This window comes from Trachurus trachurus, assembly GCF_905171665.1.
Source record: "Trachurus trachurus genome assembly, chromosome: 14".
Taxonomy (NCBI): domain Eukaryota; kingdom Metazoa; phylum Chordata; class Actinopteri; order Carangiformes; family Carangidae; genus Trachurus; species Trachurus trachurus.
Window position 1 is genome coordinate 4621507 of NC_139903.1, and position 25351 is coordinate 4646857.

General features: G+C 42.0%; 1 protein-coding gene across 2 annotated transcripts in view; it reads left to right on the forward strand.

Moving 5' to 3' along the window:
• The window catches only part of dscama (Down syndrome cell adhesion molecule a), a gene marked incomplete at both ends in the record, with an annotated part of 107507 nt that overhangs the window by 17524 nt on the left and 64632 nt on the right, over nucleotides 1-25351 (forward strand). For both annotated transcript variants that reach the window (XM_083986395.1, XM_083986396.1), the window contains 2 exons: nucleotides 6070-6387; nucleotides 6525-6674. In XM_083986395.1, coding sequence (XP_083842521.1) covers nucleotides 6070-6387; nucleotides 6525-6674 — 468 coding nt within the window. The remainder of the gene's footprint in view (nucleotides 1-6069; nucleotides 6388-6524; nucleotides 6675-25351) is intronic.

The following is a 25351-nucleotide window of genomic DNA, read 5'->3' on the forward strand; positions in this document are numbered from 1 at the left end:
TGTTTTCTGTACAGTGTGAACAGGAAGTGAGATGCTTTTTCAAAATGTAAACAAAAAAGTGCAGACAGGTTAAAATGTCTGCAGGTTTTGTGCACAGCGCAGGATACAGTTGTTTTGTTGTTGGACTGTAGCTGCTAATTTTACCTTGGGATCTGGTATTGAAGTCTGAGACCAAGTTTTTGACATTAATATCAAGTTCTACTGTATTTTTAAAAAATTAAACTGAAAGGAAAGAGCTGTTTAAATAGCAACACTGTCAAATATGTTATAAAATGAACTCTTGAGTTATCTCTACATTTATATTGTATTGTATCATATTCGATTACACAGTCAGTTACAGCAGGAATGTAGATTCTGTCCCGCTGTCCCTCTCCAACATTATCAGAAATAAGCATGTGTGAGGCTCTGTGGTATATGGGAGATCATCACTCAGATGATGAGAGCCAATATTTCTGTTAAGGAGGCAAATTAACTAAATTGTGGTGAAATATTTACTCCGCTGACAATTCACAGTCACAGTAGCTCCCCGCTAGTCAGAACAGATGCTGAGATTTTATGACCATCTTGATGGCAGATTTTCCTACTTGAGAAAACCACAGACAAGCTGTTACTCAACGTGATTACATGGCTGTAAATTAACCCCCGAGAAGTCCTCCATGTTTCATTATGGCTAGAGAGCAATTCTAAATCTTTTTTTTGGTGCATTTTTTGGGATATTTTCTGCAGAAATGCAGTTTTATTTTATTGATTTTTTTGTTGGAATAAGGTAATACAAGTAATAAATAATGTGTCCTTCTGAAGGCTAACGCTTAGCATGGAGTCATGCTTAATCTATGAGTTATGTGATGACAGAACATCAGCAGTAAAGCTGAAGGTTAGCTGCCTGCTCGTCACCGACACAACATGACAGACTGTCACACGAGAGACAAGCTCCCACAAACACACCAGGAGAAAGGCGTGTGCTTGTTTACATGCAGACCTGTTTCTGAGGTCTTCACTGTTGACAGGTCGCTCCTACACCAGTAACGTAACACCTTGTGGTTGACTCTGCACCTAAACTCCTAGATGGTTCATATTTAAAGGGACAACGAGGAGTTTCTATTTGGTTATAAAAAAGTCTCACGTTAATGTGGATGAATCTACGTTACCACTTGTTAATGGGCCCATTTTCCATAAATATATCGTTTTGTCTCTATCCTTATTTTGTTATTATTAGTGGTGGCGGAAATGCTGGGCGAGCCGACCAGCGTTTCTTTACTTTCGGTTTCGCAGCGAGTCATGAGAATAACGCCGCCGAATTGCCGTTTATGGTCGGGAACAGGGCCGTTGTATAGGGGAGAAAGGTGATGATAATTCTAGGGGCCGAGCGCCCAGTAGGGCCCACAAAAACCCCAGTAGTCTAATCTTTGTATGACTGATTTGTTCTGCATAAGACCCTGACTGATACTCATACAGTAATGCTGCATTAGCATCAAAACAAAGAAGGCTAAATAAGAAATGATAATACATAGCCTACGTAGTCTATGAAAAAAAGTGGAAAAGTCAGGGGGCAGGGGCCCACTTTAGTATTCTTTCAGGGGGCCCAGAATTCCTAGCAACGGCCCTGGTCGGGAATACGACGGTTTTTGATCATCTTCGAACCTCTGACTTTAATTCTTGATGAATGAAAACATGAGTCTGTCTTGCGCCGGTCAAAGAATTTCACGGTGGGCGGAGGCTCATAAATGTAGTGTGAAAACGTTTTGCTTTTCCAAAACTCCTCGTTGTCCCTTTAAAAGGTAATTAACAGTCAGATTCCAGCCCTGTGTCATGGCTACTCGTGGCCTCTTCCTCTCAGCCCCTCAGTAAGAAACTCTTGTAGTCTTGTAGCTGTCGACAACTCCAGCCGTCGGCTTTTCAACACCTCCGGGCCCGGCCCCTCTGAGTACCGCATGTGTGAAACGACTGCCACTCGTAATGTGCAGAAACATGTGTACGCCATGATGTTTGTTTGTCCTAACAGGTTGAGGGACCAGTGGGTGGAAGTGGCCGGTGATTTGAGCACGCTCATTAGGAATTTATGGAGCGCTAAAATGTTTGGTCTCCGGGGAGGGAGGATTGGCAGCTGTCGCACAAGCAGCAAGCAGGCTGGCGACAGGAGGAGAGAGTCCACATGAACGGAGAGATGCAGCACAGAGCACGGAGCTTTAAAGACACATCGCTGTCTGTTTCTATAGAATTGTCATTTGCAAACTAAACTTTTAGCTCTATGTTTGGTTTGCCCTGCAGATGTGACTTATTTAAGTCGAACAAACACACATCTACTTATCTACTTTACCAACAGTCCTCACTTTGTTTATCCAGGACACACTGACTGTGGACACACTAAGGCTCAGCCGGACCGCCCATAACCTGAAGTACTGCAGCAGGCATTTAACAAAAATAGAAAAATACAGCCCAATAAGAAAGTGCTACTGAAGGACGAAACACGAGTGGTTAAAGTTAATTTCAGTTTTAACATGATGACTGTGTGATTCAGATAATATTGCAGCCATATATAGGCTATACTGTGGTGCAGAATGCAGTTGTTGCAATCTAATGGATGTATGATTGATATATGGTGATATAAGATTTAACCAACAGCTCCACCAACTAAATCCACCAGAATGATCATATACTGTTAAATAATATTATTACATTATAGTTTTCAGTAAACAAGGGTGGTACTTGGATGCATTTGTTTTCAGCAGTTGTTCCTAATAACCTGAGTGTATATTTATTGTGTAGTCCTCTATCAAGTCAAAGAGTCAATACAAACCATGATACCAACTCCCGCTTGTCCTTATCAGTTTCCTTTGTTTTTTTTTTACTCTGCCCATTTTTTATTCAGTTCAGCTTGCAGCATTTTCTCTCTTCTTCTCATTTTATGTTGCACAGTGTCGTCAAACAGGTGAAGATGTTGTCTTCATTGTCTGTTTGCATTTTGTTCTAACGTTACAGTGCAGGAAGTTCTGAGGACCATCGTACTGTAAGTTAGGGCAAATAGTTTTTCCTAAACTGTGGAGACAAGTGGCAGAAGTAAAAAACAATAGGAAACAGTAAAAGCAGAATCACAACTGTTGTGTCTTTGCAGAGAATATCCTTCTTTTTACCTGCTGTAGTTAACTGCAGCTCAAACCACAGTCCTCTGTGTAATGGACTTGTTGTTTATGTTGCATTCACTAACATATCGTTTAGTTCTTAGTTAAACTGGGCACTCGTTTATAAAGTGTCTTTGAACACTTGTTACCCAGCTGGCACCTTCAGATCTCAGCAATTAAGCTGTTAAATGTTATAGTATAATAACTTATGTGAATGATGGAAACTCTGCAATGTAACACAGAGGGTGTAAAACAGTGTTAATATAAACACACTGTGCAGACAGAAGGCTTTAATATACGAGTCTTTTGTGGATTCACAGTCACAGGTGCAGCTCAGCATACAACACAGTAGCCGGCTCTCTGCCATGTACTGTATGTGTTGGTGTTACCTTTAAAAACAATGTGCACAATAATGCCATTGGATGTACTGACATCTATCAGCCTAAAGGCAATTGCCCATCAAAAAAGAAGCAGCTTTGGCATTCTGCATCTGCCGTTATTGTCTCCTCTCTGAGCATGGATGCATAGTTGTCCCATATTACGTCTGTTAATCTTCTCCGACAACTTGAATCTGTAAAATATTTAAAAGGCGCTGGATGTATTAAACAAGTCATCCACTCTTGGGACCCAGCCAGTATACATATCCTGGCCTCGTGCCCACAGTGTAGGTTGTCCATTACAGCAAAGAGTTGCATTGTCAGTTTTTATCCGCGCACAGTAACTTACTACAGTGGAAGTGCATCACATTACACCGACTGGCTTCATTAGTTTAGATGACGTCGTCGTGGAAACACATCCTCCTCCCTACAGAGTCAGACGTGACGGATTGACTGCATCCCGGCTGTTTTTAATATCCACAACTGGTTCTGGTCAAACTGTGTTGAACACCACAGCAAGATTAGAGCTGATACTGTAACACATTTAGATTCAAGGGGAGACGTTATGCATGCAGTGGAAGCGCTTAAAGGGATAGTTCAACATTTTGGCAAACCGGCCGATTGCCATAATCCCTTAGCAGTAGGTTCATTACCTTTATTTGTCGGTGCAAGCTATTTTTAGAACGGTGGTGCAGAGTCGCGAGCTGCTCAGAGCTACGCTACGGAGGCTAATTGGATTTCTTGGTTTCCCTAATCAAACTCATCAAATACACAATCCAACAACTCCAAAACGCTCTGGTGGACAAGTTGTGACCTGCACATTCACCACGCTATGAGATAATAACAGAACGTTACCAGACAGAGTTGTTTTAGAGGGAAATACATGCAAAACCGCTGATTGGGGTTGCCTTCAGGGACAGTTTTTCATCAAGCAGTCTCTGTATTTACCTCTAGAACAACTCTGTCTGGTAACGTTGTGTTATTAACTCATAGCGTGGTGAATGTGCAGGTCACAACTTGTCCACCAGAGCGTTGTGGAGTTGTTGGATTGTGTATTTGATGAGTTTGATGAGGGAAACCAAGAAATCCCATGAGCCTCTGTAGCGTAGCTCTGAGCAGCTCACGGCTCTGCTCCGCCGTTCTAAAAACAGCTTGCACCGACAAATAAAGGTAACGAACTTACTGCTATGACTATAGGGATTATGGCAATGGGCCAATTTGCCAAAATGTTGAACTATCCCTTTAACATTTTGATTCTGATGAGAGAGTGACTGTAAATTAAATGAGATAATAGATGGACTGATGGACTGTTTGAGCTCAGGACGGTGACTCCAGCCTCTCCTCCACATGTTTACCAAGAAATCTTTCTACTTTTTTTAAAAATTAGCCCAGAAGACACTGACATCAACAACACACTGTCTTTCTGAGCACGCTGCTGCCTTTACAGCTATTCAGTCGGTGTAGAACAGGATTGTGTGTTTTTGCACGTGTTGTGTACACACAGAGTTGCCTGTTTTAGAGACGAAGGGTGTGGCCACATCGTTCGTTGTGTGGATATTCTCTGCCTGGTGGTGTTGTTGTTTTTATTTCACTCCCACTGCTCATCTCCCAGAGCTTTGCTGCAATGTCTCTAACACAGACAACAGGAGATCCACTCCTGCAACCTTCCTCCACTGCAGTGAACACAGACACACAATGGTCAACCAGGGAAAAGCACACTCTGCCTCAAGTCAGTGAATAACACAGACGCAGGATAGCACAGTTCTGTTAAATAAAATACTCGTGTTGCGTGGTGGTGTTTAACAGTGGCAGCTGCAGTTTGCCAGTTTCATTATTTAGACATACAATGTTTATATTTTAGAGGATAGGAAGCAGAAAAAAGGAATTTTCATTTCATTTCATTTTTGGTTTATTCCATTCATGGTATACATTCTTCACAAGGTTGCACAAAATTACATAATGTACACATTGTCACCATGAATGAAAAGGAGCAGGATGAAGACAACTTATAGTACCTGCCCCTTTCTGTTGTTATAATTACATTGGCTTACTTCAACACCAATATTATACTCTATTTCAAAATATTAAAGATGATGAACCATAGTTGTGACAAGAAAACGAACAAAACACCACTCGTCTATCTATATTTTTCTCTTTCTCCTTCTTTTTTGTAGATGCTTATCTTTTCTTTTTTAAACATTTTCTTAAACTGAGACATACTTGTACAATTTTTTCAATTTTTTCAATTCCTTGTAAATACACATTTGTTTTAAGCCTAGCCTTGCAAATGTGTGTTTAAAATCAAGCTTCAGTCTTCAGTCCCCTTCCTCCACTTTGAACAAGTTTTGTAAATGTTCTGGTAATGATCTGTTCTTTGCTTTAAACATTATTTTTAAGTTCTGAAGTTCTATTATTATATCAGCCATTTTCAACGAACCTGCAGAAATAAATAATCTATTTGAGGATTCTCTATTGCCAACCTTGTGAATAACTCTCACTGCTCTTTTCTGTAGCAGAAACACAGAGTGACTTGTCTTACTGTGGTTTTTATTTTCTCATTTCTTTCCCAACAGTTTTCTGTGAAGATCTACGTTCCAGCTTATATTTTGTCAATGCATCTGTGCAAGAGGTAGTGTTTGCCAGCACCACAGGGACATCGGTGCCCTGTCCCGCCGCAGGCGTGCCCCCTGTCTCACTGCGCTGGTACCTGGCCACAGGCGAGGAGATCTATGATGTGCCAGGGATCCGCCATGTGCACCCCAATGGCACCCTTCAGATCTTCCACATCCCCCCTTCCAGCTTCAGCAAACTTATCCACGACAACACCTACTATTGCACAGCGGAGAACCCCTCAGGGAGAATCAGGAGCCAAGATGTCCACATTAAGGCTGGTAAGGCAGTTTCTCTGAAAATCTCATCATCATGAATGTGTTATGTATCATTATGAAGCATCATGGCTTGTCTGAGCTTTTGTATTAGCGGTTTTCCGTCTTATCCACAACACCCCTCCTGTGTCTCCTCCTCTCAGTCCTTCGAGAGCCCTACACTGTCCGGGTGGAGGACCAGAAAGCCATGAGAGGCAATGTGGCGGTCTTCAAGTGCATTATCCCTGCCTCAGTGGAGGCCTACATCACTGTTGTGTCCTGGGAGAAAGACACAATGTCAATCAACGCTGAAAGTAAGTCATGACTTTTTTTTCATGTTTCAGTTAAAGTTTCCACTTGGAGAGTTTGATAGTTTGATATTTGGCTGTTCAGTTGTTCTTCACTCACTGACGTCACAGGGTTACAAGAGCTTATAATATTGAGACTTCATATTGAGACAGGCAGATATGTCGGCACAGCAGAAGACGATAGAATTTGTAATTTATGTGACATCCAAGAAGTGGAGAATGAAACTCATTTTGTGTTCTACTGTCCTTTCTATGACTCTATAAGACAAAAATAGTTTAGTAAGGTAGATCCAAATAACGAATTTGTGTGGTTAGACGATGCTGAGAAGCTAAAACATCTTTTTCAGTTGAATCTACCGTATTTGCATTTTCTTTATTTCTTGAAAAGGCTTGTAATTATACTGATACAGTATGAGTACAGTATTAAAGTTACAGTGTTGTTTTGCAAAAGTTTAGCATGGCCTAATGAGAATAACAAATGCTGTTAGTCATCATGGGATACTTGTTGTGACATCAGAGGTGTGTACGGTCTGAATTAACTGTTCAAAAAAGGCCTCTGTATGTGTGTGTGTGTGTGTGTGTGTATCCACGTCTGTCTGACCCAATGACAGTGAGGTTCCTCGGCCCGGTCGTCTCTGGGAGCGCGGGCTGCCAGCCGTGTCACTTAGTCTCAGTGTATTGACCCATTTCCGCGGCTGATAGGAAGCACTGCGGCGCTCCGATCATTCAAATCACTTAAATGGAACGCTCGCCTGCGTGATTGTTTCCCCGCCCTGGGGGGCAAATTCACTTTATGTGGGGCATTTAGCAAACTCAATAGACAAGAGCTAATGTCATTTTGCTTTTGGATGGAGGGCAAATGCTGGCTAGCGACTGCTTTTTTTTTTTTTTGTTGACGTTTTACATTTGTCCACTGAGGTGAAATCAGCCATGTTGAAATCTATAGCAATCTCTTAATTGTCCACAAAGAGGTTTGCCCCGAGCGTGGTATATGTGGGGATACACAGTGGTTATGTTGCTAAAGGAATCTGTAGTGTAGTGCAGGTTTTTCTCATGTCCATGCACCTTTTCAACCAAAATCTGTTAAATGGTTTTATGGTTTGGAGGACCTTTAATATTTATTTTCATTTTGTTAAAACTTGCAGCTTTTCAACGGGTTAAAAAAAGCCTTCATAAAAAAAAAAGAAAAAAAGTTTTTGCACCGTCAAAGCAAAGTGTTTATCTTGAGCCTAAAAAATCCTCACATCTGTAGCCGTCAGCCATGTAAACGCTGTCAGAAAAATCAGCCAGCCACCAATCCACTGCTCTTCTCCATGCTAAATAATGGATGACGGAAGCCTATGAATCCATGAGCAAATGGTCTTTATTCACGTCTCAGTGCGCGCATCCTACTGACGCACCGTCCATTCCCCTCATCCTCTAGTACACACATTTTAAGTGCACTTTGTGTGTGTGTGTGAGTGAGTGTGTGTACCAATGTCTAAGCACAGTAACTGACAGCTCAATGCAAGACGGCTCAATCTCTCATCTCGATGACCAAGCTTCAGCATTTTAATTTTTAATGAATAAAAATAATATTAACACTTGGGCTTCAAACAAAAAAACTTTGTGAAATATAGCTTTTCTGTCTCGGACATGAATAATTGAACCGGCTCTTCAGTTTGGAAGGTGAAGCATGATGTGGAGCGGCTGTCAGACAGGCCCGCTGCAAGTCTCACTGGACGTCGTAGACCCTTTTGAGTTGTTGTAGGGAAGACTAACAAAGCACCACTTTAAGAAGCACGCTGTCCATTAGAATAGAATGGAAAGTAATGATGAAAAATGCATTTAGTCGGCGCATCCAATAAAAGTAACCGGTCAGTTTAAGTGTCTGATGGAGTGGTTTTATAGTAGACGTGGTTCTTAACAGAAACACTGCAGAAGAACGGTATCCCCTTCATGTTATTGTCTCTTAAATTTGACTTTTTATTTCACTGTTTAATGTTTTTTAATGTATTTTTTACATTGCAAGAACCTTTTGGTCGAGTTGATTCGCTCTGGAATCAAGTTTAAATATTAAACTGGGCAGGAAACATTTTTATCATCTGTACCCACTTAAAAAAAAGAAAAAACAGCACAAAACGAATTGACTCGTTAATAAAGATGGATATTGTTTTGTGTTGTATTCTGTACAGTAATTCAACCAATGTGTGGGAGCAAGGACGAGGCTAAGCTCTTGATAGTCGTGTCAGTTCAGGAAAATCAACTCTTAGACTTGTTTTGAATGACTAAAATTACTTGAAATTTGTGATTTGGAAAACAAAACCCAGAGCTGGTAAATGTGTTTGGGTTTAAACAATGACCGCTTAGCTGTAACTAACTACTGATGGAAGCATTTGTCTGCCATTTGCTACTTGTGCCTTTTGTTCAGCGAGTGAGAGAATTTATCAGTCCATTGGCTGCAAACTGTCCAGACTAAGAGGATTTAATTTATTGTTCAGAATTAGAGCCAATCAGGACAGAGTCTGATTGTGATGGGTTTACTGGTTTACAATTTGTGGACTCAATAGAGGGAAATCTGTCACTTTATATTAAGGCTCTTAAAGAAGACCCGTTGTCAGGACAGATTGACCTCATCTCAAAGTCTCGCCACAGCCAACGTGGTCAATGATCAGCACCATCTGTACATGTAGTGCACATGTTGTTATTGATTTATCTCCTTGGCACTACACAATCTTTATTTGCATTCTTGTTACTGTACCATACTGAAACACATCACAATGTACTGTTTGGACCAGGTTCACTTCAAGAAAAAACACAGTGTCCAGTCAAAAACTAAGACCACAAGCAACACAAACACACACTTTATGATATTAACTACACTATGCATTAGACTGCAGCTCCTGCTCGACCCGCAGAGTTGATCTGTGTCAAAAGGCCAAACAGTCATCAGATGTCAGGTCCACTGCTCAGTTTATTTCACTCACATGAAGCCCTGTGCTTCAGAAAGTTAAGTTTATTTAGTTTATTAAGGGATAGTGTGTGCAATGACATTAATCATTTGCAGAAAATGAAGAGATGGTTGCACCAGATTGAGCTCACAGCGAATTTCCATCTGCAGTCCCAACATATAACATATGAAAAATACACAGAAAACACAGAGCACAAACTACTATACAAGGTTGATGCATAGAATGACACAAATAGACAATAGACAACACATAGACAATACAGAAACACAGTTAAAACAACCAAGAATTTGGATTTTATCTGAGATGAGAGTAAACGCATGTGTATAAGGATCTTTGTAGTGATTCCCCCTTCTTACATTTTCATCACATAGAAGTATAAACACAGAACTGTGTTGTAACTGCTGGATTTGTGCCAAATAGTGCAGCGAGACCGTGTCCTGAACAGTTTGTGTTTAAAAAAAGCAGGAGCTGTTTTGAAATGGCCGATGTACTGTAGGTTTTGGTGGAGTGCAGCAGTATACTGTACTGTATGTGCAGGTGTTGGATGGTGGATACTCATGTCCTAATTTGATAACGGCTGAATTGCCTTCAAAATAGAGTTATGGTGATTTCTCATTGAAAATGTATATAGATAGTAATGATGTCAGATGATAAATGGATAGAAATGGCAAAAATGTAAAAGTTAATTATATTGGTATTTGGTAAACATATCATTATGATTTTTTTAAACCTCAAATATCAATATCCTGGGCCTTTAGGACCCTGTATCAGCTGGGCTGTAGCAAGTAGAGCTGGAAATAAGATGCATGGATGTAAAAGGCCCAGATGATGATGATGATGATGATGATGATGATGTTGGTTAAATTATCATCATCACTCCATAGCTCAACAGGAAAACATAAAATACATCAAAGAAACCTTAAAGAAAAAAAATCGCTTGTGCTTTCATTCGGTGTCGTACCTGCTGGACACGTGTGTGTGCTTCCTGCGGTGTTGCTTTCAGGGATGCGTTGTGATGGAGTGTGTGTGTGTGACTGCGGCTGTGTTGCTGTGTTGCTGTGCAGGGCCATTCCCCAGGTGCAGCCTGTGCTGCAGTCACTGAGGAGGCCTTGTAGTCGTTTGCCTCGGCCTGACGCTGCCTGCTCTGCATTCAGCACCAGTCGGGCCGAGAGGGGGCCGACCCCCCAGCACTGCTGCAGACACTCACACTCACACACACACACACACAAACACACACCCACACGAGGGCTTCTTTTCATTCAGCGCACGAGCTAAGCACAAGGGCCGTCGGCCATCACACCACAGATTCTCTTTGCTCTGCTCAGCTCTCCCTCACCTCGCCTCGGTTTCACTCTTTCCCTCTTTTACTCTCATTCTTTTCTCTCTTTCTGTGACTCTGTCATTCACACATATGGACTCTTACATTCATAAACGTACCTTTAACATCTACTCATTTCCTCCAGAAGTTCACTGACTGAACACTAATGATGGTTAATATCTCTTGTCCTCCTGTTAACCACGGCAAAATCGTGGTATAAACTGTCCTCTCGCAGCGTGAGAGGACAGTTTATTCCACGATTTTGCAGATTAACACTTTTCGTGTAGCCAAATTGTTTCACAGGTTCTTTCATGTTTGTTGACATTTGGGATGTGTGTTGGAGTTGTTTCCGCGGCCAGGCAGCTTCGATCCCTGCAGCCAGCCAGCCACACTATGTCGGTTTAATTGGCTGCGTATAATGGGCCTTTGAAGTAAATATCAAGAGCTGCTATCAAAAGACTGTTGGACGTTATCGTGTGTCTCCACAGTTGCCCACTGATTCTCCTTCACTCCTCCTCCTCCATTTCAAGGCGGCTAAAAAAGCCGTGCTGGTATGGAGCCGTGCAAATGTCTGTGAGTTTATACAGTCGCAAACCTAAGCTGACCTCTGCATTTTCAGCTCATCCCTATGTAACAGTATTAAAGGGATAGTTCACCCAAAATTCAAATTTCACTCATTATCTACTCACCCTCATGTCGACTAAGAGCTGTGAGAATTTTCAGAGTCCTCCGTTCCTTCTCTGAGTTACGGAGGGGTCCGCGCAGCAGTATTTGTCCATATAATGGTTCAATGGTCAATGGATATCAACTTTCTTCGTCCAAAAAGACACACCAGAAAACATCCAAATACTTCCATAGTGCTCGTCTGTAATGTCCCTCTTGTATTGAAGCCCCGACATGAGAAATTGTTCAGAAGAAAATTAAATAAGTCTATGTTTTAAGCTTGTTTGTAGCGGAAGCTCCCAGTGTCTCAGTTCACTGCTCTTCCTGTGTCCGTGCAAATCTCGCGTGATTTGCACTGACCGGCGGAACAATTTGTCATGTCGGGGCTTCAATACAAGACGGACATTACAGACGAGCAGTATGGAGGTATTTGGATGTTTTTTGGTGTGTCTTTTTGGACGAAGAAAGTTGGTATCCATGGACAACCATTATATGGACAAATACTGCTGCGCGGACCCCCCCCGTAACTCAGAGAAGGAACGGAGGACTCTCAAAATTCTCACAGCTCTTAGTCGACATGAGGGTGAGTAGATAATGAGTGAAATTTGAATTTTGGGTGAACTATCCCTTTAATGAAAATAACAGGAAGGTTATAGAGTTAAATGATCCTGCATCAAAGCGTGTATTTGTGACTTTCCTGTATCGCTGTTGCCCTGCTGTAAACATCTGTATAGAGCGTAGGATCGGAGGTAATCATCAGCCATACAGTAGCTACACTGTGTGTTGTAGCCTACAGGTAGTGTGTATATATATATATAATAATGGAAGTCTTTTGTTGGCTGCAGCTTTGCAGCTTGCTCGCTGTCGGTTTTGCCCTTTTCTCAGAACGCGATGTAGGAAGCGCAGCCATTGGCGCAGCACAACCTTGAGCTGGGGGCTGGGGTGGGTGGGTAATGGTTTTACTGGTCCCTGTGTGGAGGAGATGCAGAAAGAGAAGGAGGGGAAGGAAGGAGGGGGAGAGAGAGAGGAGAGGATAACTAACTCTCTCTCCCTTTTTTTTTTTTTCTCCCTCTCTATCCCTGCCTCGCTCTGTCGACAGGCAGGGTTGGGACTCTGACGTGTGACAGGCTGGATGTAGAGTCTTTTTCCAGCATTCGTTATTCTGTCCGCCCATGATTGGCTGGAGTATTGTTATTCACACAGAAAAATGGGTCAGGTGGCCTGTGGAGAATGAAGTGTTTGTATGGACGGATGGACGGACATTGCAAACACTACACACACACACAACGCGCGTGCACGCATGCATATCTACACGTGCATCCCACACAGAGCAGGATTATACTCTGCAGCAGAGCAGTACTGGCAGATAAATAACAGATAAATGAAAATAAATCCAGGTTATGTGGTAAGCGTCTCTCATGTTGAATTCACTGTGTCCTCTCACAAGCTGTGAGCTGGTTCTCTCCTCACACCCTGTGGCAGGGGCTTAGCAAGATAAATAAAGGGTTGTGCTGAAGGAAAAAAAAAAAAAACTGGGAAGAAAATCAATACCTGTGTGCATGAATCTGGCTGCAGCTGCCACAAAGAATTATGGGAACATGACGGGGAGATGCACTTGGGCTGGGCAGCATGCAGGCAGCATGATAAGCTATAAGTGTAAAGGCACAAAAAAGAAAAGAAATAACGGATGACAACAAAATAGAAATCTTTATATTATTTAAAATGAGATAGATGGACAGATATATAGCCAGATAGATGAGGAAATGCATTGATCTGATACAATAAGACTCCATATTGTTGTGGTACAACAGCCCACAACACAAAATATGCACCATTTTCTGAGAGTGGTTATTTTGCAACTGCAGAAAATGTTGAAATGCAGCGTTATGAATATAACAAATTGTATATATATGCATGCAGCTACCATGATCGATATGTTACACGTGTCCAGCAGCTTTGGATGATATAGCATGTGTTGTGTTACTACATCTCCCTCCACACACACAGCCTGCATGCTCCAGTCGTATAGCCTGAGATTGACAGAGATATTAATTAGATAGGGTGATGCCCTTTCTCTCTCTTAACTGCTGCTGCTGCTGCAATGATCACACTCCCACCTCCGTACTGCGCTGTTTGCTCACCAATAACCGCAATTTGTTCGTTATTAAACTCTTGGGGCTGGGAACAATTAGGGTGTGAGCTGGAGGTGTACATGTGTGTGTGTGCGTGTATATTTAAGTGCAAGCAGGAGGAGGAGGAGGAGGAGGAGAAGGGAGTGTGTGAGGAGGGAGGGGGGGTACTAAACACTGCTTAATCTTTGATAAACAGTGAGGTCTCCTTTGTGCCGCTGCAGTTTGGCACATCTTCTCCGGGCTGCACAGCGCTGTGCTGGGTTCGCTCATGGCTGCTGCCTCCGTGGCTCCCAGACCTGGACCGCAGCCAGGTCATGCGTGGCTCCCTGCCAGGATACAGATTAGCTATAAGCGCAACATGAGCTAATCGTGGAAGGAGCCACCAATTAATTGGCACTTAGACATTCTGTGGACTGTATAGATTTGGGGGCTGGATGTTATCAGCAGATCAGAGTGATTGGCAGGGATGTCACCAGATAGACAGTCGGATAGAATCACCTGTCACATGTGGAGGAAAATGTGCAGATGCATTTATGGTTAATGCATCTTTGCTATGATAAAGTAGCTGAACTTAAAGCTTACTTATATAAAACACAAGGCAACTCAATCGTATTTTTCATGCTGCATTCACGTGAAATTGGGCAGACGGCAGACGGACGACAGCCGCTGCACGTAACGGCATAAACAAGCCTCTGTGTAAACAAGTGTTTGTTTACCTGACCCACGTTTTACCGTCTTTCTCTGGACTTCTGTGACTAAAATGACATCTGGTTTGTTAGCGACGGCCGTCTGCCCGACTGCAGGTGAATGCAGCATCAGTGTAACGCTCCATTCCTCCTCACTGCGTTACCGCGGTGACTTTTCACAGACGACAGCTCCGGTGTCTCCGCTGAGTTTCCGTGGTTTCCTACCGTCACGCTGCCACTGAACGTAAAAACATGGCGACACCACATGGCAGCAGCACCGAGCTTACCCGCTCCATGTAGATATGAATGATGTGAACGGCTCATTCAGAGCTGAAAGGAACACTTCAGTTTGTTGATGGGGGGGATTACTTGTTAATGAAAAACAGACTTTTGAACCAAATAATCGATTTTCGGGAATAGATAACAGGAGAAGTTACACAATGTCCCTTTAATTATTATTTTGGAGCGATATTTATGTACAGAAATGCTCTTCTTATCGAGGTGGGAGACAACAACATGAGATAGAGAATCTATCCAGGCCTAAGCATCCTGAAAAAAACGCAAGGTCACAAAATGCAACTTGCAGATCTGGTGCAGAGATGGTGAACATCGTCACCACGTCTACAGGATGTGGCAGGATGGTGGCGGTGATTTTCAGGCAGTTAAAGGGATAGTTCACCCAAAATTGAAATTTCATTATCTACTCACCCTCATGTGGACTAAGGGCTGGGAGAAGTTTCAGAGTTATCCGTGGCTTCTCTGAGTTACAGGGGGTCTCGGCGTAGCAGTGCATGTCCATATAACGCTTGCAAATGGATACCAACTGTATTCGACAATTTCGCCTTTCGGGGCTTCAATACAAGACGGACATTACATACGAGCAGCATGGAGGTATTTGGATGTTTTTTGGTGCATCTTTTTGTCACGAAGACAGTTGGTATCCATTTGCAACCGTTATATGGACATGCACTGCTACGCCGAGACCCCCTGTAACTCAGAGAAGCCACCCAAAATTGAAATTTTGGGTGAACTATCCCTTTAACCACCAGTCCTCATGTAAGATTATCAGACAGAGCCAGATAAACAGCTGTGAGGTCAGACTGAACGGTGGAGGTGGTGGACAATCACAGTGCTGTAATGCCTGTGTTGCTACCTGCTGAGTGTTACCTGATTACTCTCTGTCAGCGATTTGAAAAAGAAAAAAAAAAAAAGAGAGAGGAAGAGATGATGTTGAACCCTGCTGTACAGTTTGACGTCACAGAAATAATAAGAAAAGAGAAGAAAAGCAAATAGATGTACGGGGAAGACCTTTGACTGTCGACAAAGGCTGCTTCAAATCGCAGTATCTGTGGAAGAACCTGCAGAGAGGTTGATGTGCAAAATGAACGTCAGTGCATTTGTGTGTGTGTGTGGTGGAGAAACAGAGAGGGAGAGGGAGAAGAGTGTACTGGTGTGTGTGTTGGTGTGTAGGAGGAGGAAAAAGGGGAGCTGGCTGTGAATGGTTGCTCTTATCGCGTGCATGCAGCTGCTGCAGTGTCTTTGAGAGACAGAGGGGCTGTCCATGCATGCCACTCACAGCCTCCCTCTCTCTATATCTCTCTCTTTCTGTCCCTGTCTGCTCTGCATTTTACAGCAGGCAAGTGAGCGAAAGAAAGAAAGAAAGAAAGAAGGAAAAGGAAAGAAAGAGAATCATGACATGAGCTTTAATGCAGACTCATGATGTACCGGCCCCTCAGTTTTTTTTACATCCTCCTGATGATTCTTATAATAAGGGACAGGCAAGAAATTAAATGTCACTGGACATCACCGCGTCGCCCCCGACTGATGTGCGATTGTTTCCAGTGTCTCCTCGTGTTGACACAGACATTTTTAACGTTTTAATAACTCTCGGCTGTTCAGATCCATAAAGTCAACACACACAGGCCTCAAATGTGGCCGGTGCTGTTGCCATATTGTTCAGTGTTAAAAAAACAAAAAAACATTTATTTTAGAGATGCACCGATCCGATTGGATATCGGATGAATGAAGCCGATCCAGCATTCCGATCCAATCATTTCTTTTTTATTAATATCATACACAGCAATGCAGTTAGAGTGATCTAGTGTTACTCAAAACAATAAAGCTTTATTGAAAACAACACTATGCAAAGAATAATTCAAAAGCATCAACTCATCTTTTTCAAAATGGCACTTATCTGCTTTTGCAAATGAACTCTTCAATTTCTTTTTGCTGCTAATGCACACTTTGTTATTTGTTTATAAATAATATTAAGTACATTTATACCTATGTCAATTTGTTATCTTTTTTTAACAAGGCTAAATGTTAATGTCAGGTCTGATGCCTTCACTGACATGGCAACGTATACGGTTCATTCATTCAACAGTAGTATCGGATCGGTATCGGGTATCGGCCGATACGCTTAGCCCAGGTATGGGTATCGGATTGGATCGGAAAAAACTGAATCGGTGCATCTCTAATTTATTTCTCACCTGCATGTTCATATAAATGGGAAGTATAAAGTATAAAAGTAAGTATAAAAGCATAAAGGAACAGAGGAGGGTGAAGAAAGAGGCGCCAACCTTTGCTGTCCCACAAGTCAGTTAGGAGATAATAGCAATGAAGAGTCCTCCCCCTACATGATGCTAATCAAAACTCGGAATAATGAAGTGAATTAATTCAGTGGGGAGCCGAGCCGGTGCCTGGGTAAAGGTGACCTGTGGAAAGGTATTTCCAAAGACCGGGCCGCTCTGGGAACTCACCTTGATAGATGGACGTCTCAGGCAGCGAGGGAAGTGATATCCCCAAGTACTGTAATGCACGTTGCATGCAGAGTGTATTCTGGGATTTGTAAACCCCCACACACACACCCCTCTCCCCTACACACACACTCACACACACACCCCACCTCACCCATTTCTGTCCAGGTGCGCTGTCATGTATCGCTAGACTCCAGCAGCAGTATTTTTCAAGCTGTGATGTGTAACCTTGACTCTGATAGAAGAGCAGAGCAGCAGATGGTGAGAAAGGATGATTAAGAATCAGTTTGGTCTGAAAGATCTGGGAGGACTTTATGTGTTTATTCAAGGTGAATTTTCTTTCTTTTTTTTATTTTACATTTTTCCACCATCACTCTATTATTATTATGCAGACTTATAAACAAACAAAATAATAATGTTTCATATTTATTACATTCATTTAGTAATGCTAAACTGGGAGGTGAATTACAATTAGATGGATGGCAAACAGATTTTGTAATCTGATCTCTTTTTAATCAAAGTAAAAACAGTATTTTTTCCCAATAGTATAAAAAATGTTGTGCAACATATATAAAGATAAAATATGTGTATTTTCAAGGCCAAGATGAAATTTCACAGCTGCAGCATAAACAGATTTATTTTCATTAACTGCAACTGAAAGAACAGCATTTAAGGAATATGTGAAATCTTTATTTTTTTCATTTGATAAAATAAAATTTAAAACAGGGAGATTTATATTTATGGCATAACTATTTACTTTGACCTGTTATTTAAATGGAAGATTTAAAATAATTATCCTTTTTTTTTTTTAAAGATATATTATGTTTGAGCTGAATGGTTTGAATTTTAATCTGCTTGCAAACTCCAAGTCATGAAAACATTATGACAACTAACCGACCAAAGCTTTACATTTTGTCTAAGGTGAGGAAATGTTTTTTTTTTCTTTCTTTCTTTCTTTTTTTTCTTTTTTAGAAATGCTTGCATAATCCTTTAGTTCCACTTGGCAACTATAGAGAAAGATACAATACCGGCAGATTCTGTGTAAAAATAATTCAGAGGACAAAGAAATTAAACTGATAAGTGAACGCATGAAGGGTCCTTTGCATAATCCCAGTTAATCCATAATGCAGAATACAGAATGAACTGTCTAAAAATATCTGCCTGCCTTCAGAAAGCAAAAGGAAACACGTTCAATTAGCATGTTAGGTGCTACTGCTCTTTCTGCCGCCGTCGATACCAACATGAACATTTTTTTTTACATTTCAGAGTCTCAACCCTGTTTGTGGTGAGAATAAAGAAAACAATATTATACAAGGATCAAACAAACCTATTAAAATGATGTGTATAGACAGCTGATTTGTGTGTGTGTGTTGTGTTGAACCCCAAATAGATTCTTCTCTTGCATACAGTAAATAGTCATGTTGTTGCTGAGGGCCTGAGTTTACGCTGTCAGCTCCGCCTCATTGGCTGGAGCTTGCTATGACTCGTCATGCGCTTGGCCAATGCGGTTAGCTCGGGCTCTGTTCCTTTTTTTTTTTTTTTCCTTTCCCTCCCCACCCTAAATAAATTGCCTGGAGAAATTGAACAAAAAATTAGAGAAAGAGAGAGAGAGAGCCTTTCATCTAATTGAGAAGCTCATATTAGCTGTGGTGGGAAGATAAGCTCTTCTCTCTCAGCAGCTATTAAGCTCACTGTATCTCCGCCAGTTCCTTCTCTCCCTCTCTCTCTTTTCTTCACTTCAGCTTGATTTTTTTTTTTTTTAAAGCTGTCACCTCCATGCACTCTGCGTGTCAGAGAGGTGCAGCTCTTAAGTTGCATGTATAGCATGCTGCTTATCTGTGTGTGTCCCAGGTGTGTCTGACAACCTGCACACATGCACACCGATCCAAAATGGAGACCGCGTCATGTGACCTTGTGCAGCTATTTAGTCACAAAGACACACACACACACACACTCACTCATGTCCTCAGCATTTATGTCTTTAGTGCTGAATACATCATGAGATGACACAATCGTGTGTTCATATAACAAATATTCATTTCTTAAAGGTCCAGTGTGTAAAATGAGGGGAAAACAGTGACATCTAGCATTCCGATTATTTATCTATTAAATAATTCTATCCACAAGTTTCCGAACCGAACGTCATCTATGGTCAAAACCGGAAGCCGGCTTTGCATTTCCGGTGGAATTTTACGTTCACGTTTCCATGGTTTTCAGTCGTTGTCATAGTTGCGGTAAATGCAAATGGATCTATTAACGCTGTCAATTTGTGTGACATCTAATATTGTTAAAAGCTGGTGTGATGATCCATGTGTTTTACAGATTTTCATTGGAAAAAAAAAAAAAAAATTCCATGCATTTACCACAACTACCGAAACCATGGAAACGTAAACATAAAATTCCACCGGAAGAGCAAAACCGGCTTATGTTTTTGACGTTCGGAAAAAGGTGGAAAAGAAGAATTATAAGGCTATGAAAACCAAACAGATTTTATTTTATAGCAATTATTATACACTTATACAATTATATTCATTGGTAGTATATTCAGATTTTGCCAATAAACCTTGACAAATATTACACACTGGACCTTTAAACAAAATAATGTTTAATGAAGAAAAAACTAACAAGAAGAAACATTAGCTGGGACTGTGAATGACACAAGTGTATGAATGTGAGTAGAAAATGTGGTGGATTTAAAAACATATGCGTGTGTGAGAGACAACATCGAGTAAGTGTGTCATATGTCAATTAATGTGTCCCAACATATGTTCTAATTGACATTGTGGATAAATCTCTGGCAGGATTTATCTCCCAGTCTGATTCTTGGGGTGTAGACGACGTTCCTCCTGATTACATTGTGTCTTCTAGTGCTCTTCTAGTGCCTTGATCCCTTCAGCCCCCCCAAACCAGGATTACATTTCCACAATGTAATCCCAGTTTGGCGGCCTGGGGGTCACACTGCAAACCCCCAAATGTCTTGGTGTGATGGTGATATTGTGGAAGTCTTAGGGGAGGGGAAAAAAAGCAATCAAGTGGTGGTTTGCTGGTGATTTGTTAATCTTTTCTCAATAAGAGTGAGGGAAGAGGGAGAGATGGAGAGAGGGAGGGAGACCCGTAAAAGATTTGCTCTGTCTGCTGCTGCTGCTGCTGCTGCTGCTGCTCTGGCTTACTGCCTCTTTCAGTCCAAGGCAGCCATTTTGTGTCAGCCACTCTGTGTTGCTGAAACAGTGCTCAGTCAGTTCTCAATTCAATGAAACAATGAAAAGCTGAGCTGACCTGATAAACACACAGATATACAGTTCTACTTCTTTTTCTGATTCTGATCCCTATAACCAATTGGCTCCTTTGGGCTTAATGGGAAGAGAGAAACGGTTAGTGAAGTGATGCATTATTAATGTGGCGAAGCCCTTTAGACACTGCATAGTAACAGGACACAGTGGTGCTGAGGTTGAAGTTGTGTCGGTCTGTTTTCAGTTTGAGGGAAACTTTAGATCAATTGAAACAGCTGTTATGATAAAAACAAGTAGTAATAGTGATGATAGATGGAGATGAAGATGTTATGGCTTTAGTTTTGATCTACACAAACACATGCAACTGTCCTCTAAAGGCAGGTGCACCATTGTCATTCTCCTGCAGCTCAAATAGTTCCTTTATATGTGCGTAAGTAGCAGCAGTATTGTGTGTCAGTGTGTGTGTGTGTGGGGCCTGAGCAAACACACACACTAGTGTCCTGTCCACCTCAGTTATCAGTGGTCCCGTTCAAACAGGCCCCATAATGGCCGGCTTCTTCATGCCTTGTTTGCTCTGCGTGTGTTTTGTGGCTTTGGCGTCTGGCAGATGGGCCATCGGGGATTATACCTGCTAATGAAGAGAGGTGGGAGAGTATACAGGGTGGGGGGAGGGGGGGTGGAGGTTTATAACAAGTTATGATGTGACCATGTGGAGGACAGTGCTACATGTGGGTGCACTTTGTGATTTACAGGCTTTTTTTGCCATGCAGTTCACTTTGTTGCTGAGTTATTATTAGTTTTTGTTAACTTTCATTTGCAGAATTAGAACATTTCAACTTCATAACACAGCTTTGAAACAAATGCGACGGGACACACTGAAATAATTCAGAACTTATGATTAGGCAAGGCAAGGCATCTTTATTTATATAGCGCATTTCATACCAAGGCAACTCAATGTGCTTTACATAAAGACAAAACATAAAAAAAAGAGAAGCATAAAACAGAATAAAAACAAACACTAAGAAAGAAGATAGATAAAGTTTAAAGTTATTTTAAAAGAGCTCAGCTATAAGCACGTGAAAAGAGAAATGTATATATTCTTACTTATTCAGTTTGACCTTTTCTGGGTCTGGTTTGTTCAGTATTTGAGGCTTTTTTAGACGACGCTCATCCCTGATTAATTGGCTGGTGCTCACAGCAGCAACTGTGGTCAGATTCAGAGTGTAGGTTTAGGGTGCAGGGCAGAGTTTTTTTTTTTTGTTTTTTTTGTATTATGGTGGTTGTTGAGGTCATGACATGGTGTCCTGCGGGGCCCATAGACACATCCATACTGGACAGAGATGCACAATGACCAGCCCCTTCCAGCGTGATTACACAAGGCGTATGTCCAGACAGGATGGCCTAATCCCTGACACCCCCCCCACACACACACACACACACACACACACACACACATACCCCTCCCACCCTAGCCCTTAACATATGGAGATGGGAGGAATTAGCGCAGTGGAAGAAAATAAATGAGTTAAAGCAGCCAGCAGCTTAGATCCCACAATATTCTTGGGTGACCCGTCTGAGTTTCCTAGAAGTGAGGTAGTCAAGCGGAGAGAAGCCTCGTCTCCCTCCTCCTCCTCCTCCTCCTTTTTTTCTTTTCTTTCTTTTTGGTTTGTTACTATTACTATTTATCATGTGTGACAGCAGAACACCACCACATTTTACATGTGAAATCGCACTGAAACTGTCAAGTTACTCAAAGGGACAATGAGGAGTTTCTATTTGGTTATAAAAAAGTCTCACGTTAATACGTTACCACTTGTTAATGGGCCCATTTTCGATAAATATATCGTTTTGTCTCTATCGTTATTTTGTTATTATTATTATTTTTTTTTTTTTAAAGAAACTTTATTAAGACTATTTTGTTATTATTAGTGGTGGTGGAAATGCTGGGCGAGCCGACCAGCGTTTCTTTACTTTCAGTTTTGCGGCGAGTCATGAGAATAACGCCGCCGAATCGCCGTTTCGCCGGAACTACAACGCTATCTGAACCTTTTTGAACCTCTGACTTTAATTCTTGATGAATGAAAACATGAGTCTGTCTTGCGCCGGTCCAAGAATTTCACGGTGCGCACAGAGGCTCATTCATTCATTCATTCATTCATTCATTCATTCATTCATTCATTCATTCATTCATTCATTCATTCATTCATTCATTCATTCATTCAAACCTTTATTTATTCTCGAAAGGACATTGAGGTTTTACCCTCATTTGCAATGTCGTCGAGATCACAGCAATATTCAAAGCGAAACACAATGTACAGCACAAGTCACATATAGGACAAATAAAACACAGTTACAAAAGTTAAATACATCTGATTCATTAAAATCAGACTGTGTTAAAGAGATGATGATCATAAATGTAGTAGTGAAAACGCTTCGCTTTTCCAAAACTCCTCGTTGTCCCTTTAATCTTCATTTAAATGTTTCCAATCAGGGACGGACACATGCAGGCAGAGCAGAGCAGCCGGGTGTTAGATTGTAGTTAAGATGCATGAATGCTAAGAGACCACCAGGCCGCCACCACACAAAGCCACAGCCTGACCCCGACCGACTCCTCGTGTGACCCCCACCACCACGCCCCACCCCAGATTCAGCCCAGATCTCGTTAAATAGGATTACCCCTGGCTACCTGCCATTCAGTGGCTTGGACAGGAGGACCTCTTATCTCCTGTCTTCAGACGGCTGCCAAGAACAACATAATGCACAACGACCTACATTAAACAATGCCACAAGCAGCTTTTTTGTTTTGTACCGGCCGGGGCTTGTGTCTTTATGAAGGAGCGGTGCAGCCAGGTATTGTTTTGTTTTCCCTCGCTGCTGCTGCTGCTGCTGCTGATTTCCATGGCTAAGTGTAGGTTATCAGGCCACTTGCACGCCTAATTGGGACGTAATGACTGGTCTGATGCTAAAAGCCATTCATGCTTCAGCCAATTAAATGTTTTGATGCCGGTCATGTCCTGTCGCGCGTGTGTAAGTTTATGTGTGTTGGTTTGTGTCTCTGTGCATATACTGTATGCTTTGTGAGGCGCATCCAAACTCCTCAGCCCCTCGCACTCCACCCCCCTTTACTCTAATCTATCTATTGTATGTCTATGTATTTAGCAGGATGTGGCGCTGAGAGGACCTGGTCTAGACTATAGCGGTGCTTTGGAGTCCATGTCCTCCAAAGCGCATGTGACATGTCTCGAGCACCGTCCCGTATACTCTCCCTCGAAGCAGGGACACCAATTCAGTGGCGTAAGAGGCTTTGTGCTCAAATCCCCAGTTGATCTTCATAAAGTTTGTGTCTTACAATTAAGTACAGATGGTTTGCAGCTGGTTGTAAGGCTAGTAAATAACTTGGGCCTCTATTTTCGCCAGGGATTTGGTGGGGTAATCCCTCTCTCTGACAGTTTACCAGATTCAAATCAGTCCGGGCTTTGCTTTCCTTCCTCCACTTCTTCTACCGTTTTTTTTTTCTCTCTCTCTCTCTCTCTCTCTCTCTCTCTCTGTCTCTCTCTCCTCCTATCCCCCTCATTCCATCAAAAGCTCCTTATCCTCATTTGAATATGCGATCATGTCGGGGGGGGAGTACACGCATGTGATGACTATATCTAAGAACAACAATGTGGATGATGGAAGGATCTTGCTCAGTTACCCTTTTTTATTGGAGAGGTTTGTAGTGTAGGTAGGAGTCAGTGTTTATGAGACTATACATATACTGAGGATCATCTGGAGGACTTAACTGACTATTTAATTGTGTAAATTCTCTAGAAGTATTAAAGGGATAGTTCAACATTTTGGCAAATTGGCCCATTGCCATAATCGCTATAGTCATAGCAGTAGGTTCGTTACCTTTGATTGTCGGTGCAAACTACTTTTAGAACGGCGGAGCAGAGCCGTGAGCTGCCCAGAGCTTCGCTACGGAGGCTTTTTTAGAGGTAAATGCAGAGACTGCTTGATGAAAAACTGTCCGCACATCACCGGTTTTGCACAAATTTCCCTCTAAAACAACTCTGTCTGGTAACGTTCTGTTATTATCTCATAGCGTGGTGAATGTGCAGGTCACAACTTGTCCACCAGAGCGTTTTGGAGTTGTTGGATTGTGTATTTGATGAGTTTGATGAGGGAAACCAAGAAATCCCATGAGCCTCCGTAGCGTAGCTCTGAGCAGCTTGCGGCTCTGCTCCGCTGTTCTAAAAATAGCTTGCACCAACAAATAAAGGTAACGAACCTACCGCTACTATAGCGATTATGGCAATGGGCCAATTTGCCAAAATGTTGAACTATCCCTTTAAGAATAAAACATGTAAATTGTTTCATTACTGGTTGTAGGTTTATGTCAGTAAATTCTCATGTTTTAACATCACCTGTAAAATCGCAATGAAAAGGGACACGGTGACATTATCAGTATCGCTTAGCATGTCACCATATCCTCATACCTCAAATAATGCATGTCAGCATGCATAGAGTACCCCTGTTAGGCAGATCTCTCTCCTGGGATGGCGCCGGGGCCCAGAGGAAGGCAAAGCCTAATGAGGACATAGTTACGGCACTCACACATCCTGAAGGAGCTGTGATCATCGGATGGTAAAAAAAAAAAAAAGCAAACGGTCCCTAGGAAACAGCTTGACCCTGCTGCTCCTTGTTTCCCCATCCGACCATTCATATTATTCAAATACATTTGAATAATATATCCGCTGTAAGTGGAAGCAGCCGGCACAGCAACACCTCATCTGCATAAGACTGTGGCTAACTGCTCTAGCAGAGCCTCGGGATACACGAACAGATGGGAGTGTTTAGCAACCTCACCCACCTACCCCTCTCACCCAAAACACACACACACACACACACACACAGCACCTCCACCTCTTCTTCCCCACCTCTCCTCTACCCTGTTTCTCCCTGTGC